Source organism: Aegilops tauschii, chromosome 1 (assembly GCF_002575655.3).
Source record: "Aegilops tauschii subsp. strangulata cultivar AL8/78 chromosome 1, Aet v6.0, whole genome shotgun sequence".
Lineage (NCBI taxonomy): Eukaryota > Viridiplantae > Streptophyta > Magnoliopsida > Poales > Poaceae > Aegilops > Aegilops tauschii.
The window spans coordinates 83,978,213-83,984,435 of NC_053035.3; the positions used below are offsets into that span (position 1 = coordinate 83,978,213).

The following is a 6,223-nucleotide window of genomic DNA, read 5'->3' on the forward strand; positions in this document are numbered from 1 at the left end:
ATTTTTTCTGAGAGTACGTCTAGGCGTGTCTTAGCTTTATATAAGGAAGAATTGCAATTATAAGAAACTACCACTTGCTGAACAACGAGCGTAGCACTAACACTAGACCCGAGCAAGGCCAAAGACGGTCAACGCCGCAAAACAAGCTACAACGCAAAAGAGCCTATCCTAAGCTGAAGCACAACACCGCATCTCGACCGACGCCGAACGCCTCCGAAGACCACGAACTTCTGCAAAACCGCGCTTGTCGATGCATCATCCACTCTGAGCGTGTAAGAGGAAGTGGCAAGTGAATGGCAGGACTCGATCCGATCTAAGGAAGACGCCGTCTTGGACACACCGTCAATGGGTGTACATAGAGCCGCCAAGGATCAAAAGAGGACAGTGTCCCCAAACACAATTCTCCCAACAGAGGTACGCCGCCGAGGCCGCCGCCATTGTGCCGAATCGAGGCTTTCGCCTGGAGACTGCCACCAACTCCAAGCGAGCGAGGGACATGACAAACACGCCCGGCAACGTCTCTAGGGAGGGGATGATATCCATGGGTGACATCGCCCCCGGCTCGACGGAAGTCGTGCAAAATTTTCATCCGCTCGTCACACATCAGCACACCTCATAGAATTGGGCAACACCATCCAATTAGCCTTGCACCTCCGCCACAGCAACACTAAGCCGACATAGCCGCAAAGCCAATCGAGGACCGGCGACTGACTGCAGGGCAAAGAGAAACCCGGCCACACCACCAACTCCAAGCCTGGACAAGGAACCACAGACACCCCGTGCCTCTGACAAGGTCCAGGACCGGCCATGACGCCAGTCGCCCACTCCAAGGGATAGCCTTGCGGCGGCCGGACCCGCTTCTCCACGAAGAACCATGCTCAACATGCCGCACCACCAGGAGAGCCCCGACACTCTCCACACCACACAGCGTTGACCGACCACTCGTTGCTCGCCAAGAATCCATCTTGGCCGAGGCATCACACCGTCGCCGCCACCAGCCTGTCCGTGGGCTCGCTTCGCTGCCTCCAGACGGCACCACCGCCACCCGAACTCGCCACTTCACCGCTGCCAGCTCCCGCCAGACCCGCCGCTCCACCAGCGCTTCTGACGTGTTCCGACCGCCACCCCCCACATCCGGCTGGCACAGATCTGACCCAGCCGAGACCCGCCACGAAGAAAAGTGTCGCGCCGCCACCGGTCAGCAAGCTGCTCCGCCACACACCACCACCTGCTTGCGTGCACCACCCTACTTGCGTGCACCACCCTACCCGCTGGCCTCCGAGTTCCGCCATCGTGGCCGAAGAAGAATCCCCCCCACCACACTCGAGGAGAGGGCAAGGAAGATCCCGCAGTACGTCACTCTCATCAGAAGACCAACCCGTAAATTTCTTCTCCAACTTTTGAACTAACTTGTGCTTAATTTCCACTAGCAAATAAGTGCTGCATTAACCGCTCCCTTAACACGCGTACAAACATCATTCCAGCATTCCTCCATCCCACTCCAGCATTGTGATCTCCCAGAAAGCCAACCACGGAATCAAGCAGAGCATCTCGTCATGGCGGCCGCGGCCAGGGCCTTCGCCGCGCACGTGCTGCGCGGGAGGTGGTTCATGGCGCACGGCTCCTTCCTCATCATGTCCGCGGCGGGGGCGACGTACATCTTCGCCGTCTACTCCAAGGACATCAAGGCCACGCTCGGCTACACCCAGGAGCAGCTCAACACCGTCGGCTTCTTCAAGGACGTCGGCGCCAACGTCGGCATCCACGCCGGCCTCATCGCCGAGGTCGCCCCGCCATGGCTCGTCCTCTCCATCGGCGCCGCAATGAACCTGGGTGGATACCTCATGCTCTACCTCTCCGTCGCCGGCGTCGTCCGCGCCAGGCCGCCGCTCTGGCTCGTGTGCCTCTACATCGCCGTCGGCGCCAACTCGCAGGCCTTCGCCAACACCGGCGCACTCGTCACCTGCGTCAAGAACTTCCCCGAGAGCCGCGGCGTCATACTCGGCTTGCTCAAGGGCTTCGTCGGACTCAGCGGAGCCATCTTCACCCAGCTCTACCTCGCTTTCTACGGTGGAGGCGGCGGTGACACCAGACCGCTCATACTGCTCGTTGGCTGGCTCCCGGCCGCCGTCTCCGTGGCCTTCCTCGGCACGATACGGATCATTCGCTCGCCGCGCTCCCCGGCCGCGGCGCGCCGCGAGTACCGCGCGTTCTGCGGCTTTCTGTACGTGTCGCTCGCTCTCGCCGCTTACCTCATGGTCGTCATCATCTTGCAGAAGAGGTTCTTGTTCACCCGAGCAGAGTTTGGCGTCAGCGCCGCCGTCGTGCTCGCAATGCTTCTCGTCCCATTCACCGTGGTCCTGCGCGAGGAGGCCGCACTGTTCAAGAACACACGGGAAGCGCAGACCGTGGTGACCGTGGCCACCAAACCACGGACGCCGGCACAAGAACCAGCGGCCGTTGCGGAGAAGCCAGCAGCTACACTGACGTCGAGGGTGGTGCGGGCGCTGAGGCCACCACCGCTTGGCGACGACTACACGATCCTGCAGGCGCTGGTGAGCGTGGACATGCTGCTGCTGTTCACGGCGACGGTGTTCGGCATGGGCGGCACCCTCACGGCCATCGACAACATGGGCCAGATCGGCGAGTCGCTGGGTTACCCGCAGCGCAGCATCGCCACCTTCGTCTCCCTCATCAGCATCTGGAACTACCTCGGCCGGGTCGCCTCCGGCTTCGCGTCGGAGGCGCTCCTCGCGCGGTACCGCCTCCCGCGCCCGCTCGTCCTCGCCGTCGTCCTGCTCCTCACCGTCCCGGGCCACCTCCTCATATCGTTCGGCGTGCCGGGATCCTTGTACGTGGCGTCGGTGATCATCGGGTTCTGCTTCGGCGCGGCGCAACCGCTGATCCTGGCGAGCGTGTCGGAGCTGTTCGGGCTCAGGTACTACTCCACGCTCTACAACCTGTGCGGCACGGCAAGCCCCGTGGGGTCGTACGTCCTCAACGTGCGCGTGGCCGGGCGCATGTACGACCGCGAGGCCGCGCGGCAGGGTGGCGGACACGCCGTGGCCTCGGCGGCCGGGAAGAGGTTCGTGACTTGCATCGGCGTCCGGTGCTACAAGGAATCGTTCTTGGTCATAACGGCGGTGACGGTGGCCGCCGCGGCGGTGACGCTGGTGCTGGCGTGGAGGACTCGGGGATTCTACGCGGGGGACGTATACGCGCGGTTTAAGGAGGAGGAGGAGGAGGAGACGGTGGTGGTTGGACAGAGCAGAAATGGCGTCGCCGCGTCGGAGACGACCGGTTAAAAGTGAAAGGGAGTTGGCGCTAAGAGCATCTGATATAAAAATCAGCCCAAAAACTGCTTGATGCAAATTATACATCAGCAAAAACGGGATTTTTACATCACCGAAAGTGTCCAACTCCAACAGGTAATGTGTTCTAGATTCTTTCTTTCTAACTAACCACCCCCTGATTTTCACGGGAGTGGGCCTCTCATCCCCTTAATCTCCAATCAAAATCTACCTATTTGTAAAAGCCGTGTAAACATATGTATGTGTAGCATTACTGAAAGGATCGATATAGTTGACTAGAGGGGGTTTGAATAGGCAACTAACAATTTTTAGCTTTCTTTACCAAATTAAAGTTTGCATCAAAATAGGTTGTCTAGATATGCAACTAAGTGAGCAACCTATATGATGCAACGACAACAAGCACGCAAGCAAGTAAGAAATATAACACGAGAAAACTTGCGAAAGTAAAGGAACGAGATAACCAAGAGTGGAGCCGGTGAAGACGAGGATGTGTTACCGAAGTTCCTTCCTTTTGAGGGGAAGTACGTCTCCGTTGGAGCGGTGTGGAGGCACAATGCTCCCCAAGAAGCCACTAGGGCCACCGTATTCTCCTCACGCCCTCACACAATGCGAGATGCCGTGATTCCACTATTGGTGCCCTTGAAGGCGGCGACCGGACTTTACAAACAAGGTTGGGGCAATCTCCACAACTTAATTGGAGGCTCCCAACGACACCACAAAGCTTCACCACAATGGACTATGGCTCCGCGGTGGCCTCAACCGTCTAGGGTGCTCAAACACCCAAGAGTAACAAGATCCGCTAGGGATAAGTGGGGGGAATCAAATTTCTCTTGGTGGAAGTGTAGATCGTGGCCTTCTCAACCAATCCCGAGCAAATCAACAAGTTTGATTGGCTAGGGAGAGAGATCGGGCGAAAATGGAGCTTGGAGCAACAATGAAGCTTTTGGGGGAAGAGGTAAGTCAACTTTGGGGAAGAAGACCCCTTTATATAGTGGGGGAAACAAACCAACCGTTACCCCACTTCTGCCCTGAAGAGAGCGGTACTACCGTTGTGCCAGCGGTACTACCGCTTGCCACTATAAGCGGTACTACCGCTCCTCATCGCGGTACTACCGCTTGGCCCACAGCGGTACTACCGCATACGAGCGGTACTACGGCCCCCCACAGCCGCAGCCAGTACCGTAAAACCCGACACGAAAAAGGAGCCCTCGAATCGAGGCGGTACTAGCACGAGACCACCGCGGTACTATGGCTTGGGGCTACTAGCGGTACTACTGCTCTGGAGCGGTACTACCGCTTGTGGCACCCAAGCGGTACTACCGCTCCGTCCCGCGGTACTACCGCTTGGACCAGAGTGAGCACACAAGTGGGGGCTACTAGCGGTACTACTGCTCTGGGCGGTACTACCGCTCCAGAGCGGTACTACCGCTTGTAGCACCCAAGCGGTACTACCGCTGGGACCAGAGAGGGCACATTGAGAAGAGAAACAAGCCCATCATCGAAACGGAAAGGCTCGGAGGGAGAGGCAAAGGAAGTGTACGTGATGATTCCGCCCTAGCCTTTCCAAAACGGACCCCCTCTTGATAGTACGGTGATCCCTATGAAACTAGTCCACCAAACTAATCCGAAAGGAGTACACCGTCTTCGCTTCAAGCTCCGAGAGGAGGGAATCGTCTCGTGCCAAAAGGGTGAATCTCTGAAAAACACTCAATGCACACGATTAGTCCGCAAAAGCATTGTCATCAATCACCAAAACATCTTAGGGATAAATATGCCCTTACAATCTCCCCCTTTTTGGTGGATTGATGACAATACGGGATTTGCACAACTGGGAAAAGACAAAGGACATAAGCAAACCCCAAATCTCTAAAATATAGACGGGCTCCCCCTAGATGTGTGCCATCAAGATAAGTGCTTTGGACTGCACGACACACATACTAGGATCAACACTTCCCCTGTATTTTAGAGACCAACAACCTAAGCGAGATACAAGATAGCAGGATATATAACATAATGAAGCATATGACTCATGAGATATCAAATGACTAGAGACAAAGATAAAGATATGATAAGGATAGGGTAGCATATGTCTCACACCATATGACTTGAACTAAAGTCTCACAGAACACAAAACCAAGCAAAGAACAAGGTAGCACACAACGAAAGCACAAAGGCAAAGACACACTCGCAACACAACGACGCAAATCCCTAAACTCTCTCCCCCTTTGGCATCGAGACACCAAAAGGGGCAAAGAGCTAACCTACGGCTCCAGGTGAGAGCATGCTGAGGATCTCGAACATCAGGACTCTGCGTGATCATCTGCACTGCCGTCCTCGCCCGGAAACTTCTCGGCATCTGAATCGGTCCACGGACAGTGCTGCTGGATCCACTCCCCCTCCTCAGTAATCTGACCCTCAGAGCCGCTGGTGACTGTCGCACCCATCTGACGCATCAACTCCTTGTGACGTCCTCTTGCCTTCTTCTCAGCCACATGAGTCATGTACTGACCATGAGACTCCATGCAGAACAGCTTCTTCATCTTGTGTTTGAGCTTCTTTGCCCAAGAGGGCTCTGCCGCAGAAGGCTCTGTCCCAGGAGGCACATAATCCTCATCATCATCACCGGCATCAGCCTCGTCCTCGGTCTCCATGGCAGCAGCAGAAGATGGAACTCCAGACCTACCCCAATTGTCCTTCTTCCTCAGACGCTTGATCTCATGAGAGACCAACTCTCCAGTCTCCAGCTGCTCCTCAGGATAGGTATGTCTCTAGGCCCTCTCAATGAGCAACATAATGAACGGACCATAAATTGGGCACTTGCGCTCAGAAACAGCAGCAAGGAGTTCAGACCACATGACATGAGAGATGTCCATGGACTCGCCAGTGTTTGCTTCCTTCTCACGCTGGCAGAA

General features: G+C 56.2%; 1 protein-coding gene across 1 annotated transcript; it reads left to right on the forward strand.

The window, feature by feature from the left end:
• The first annotated feature begins 866 nt into the window (after positions 1 to 866).
• LOC109760361 (protein NUCLEAR FUSION DEFECTIVE 4-like) lies at positions 867 to 3,570 on the forward strand. Its single transcript, XM_040399083.3, has 2 exons — positions 867 to 1,380; positions 1,485 to 3,570. The coding sequence occupies exon 2, from the start codon at positions 1,557 to 1,559 to the stop codon at positions 3,303 to 3,305; it is 1,749 nt and encodes a 582-aa protein (XP_040255017.1). The 5' UTR covers positions 867 to 1,380; positions 1,485 to 1,556; the 3' UTR covers positions 3,306 to 3,570.
• The last annotated feature ends 2,653 nt before the right edge of the window (positions 3,571 to 6,223 follow it).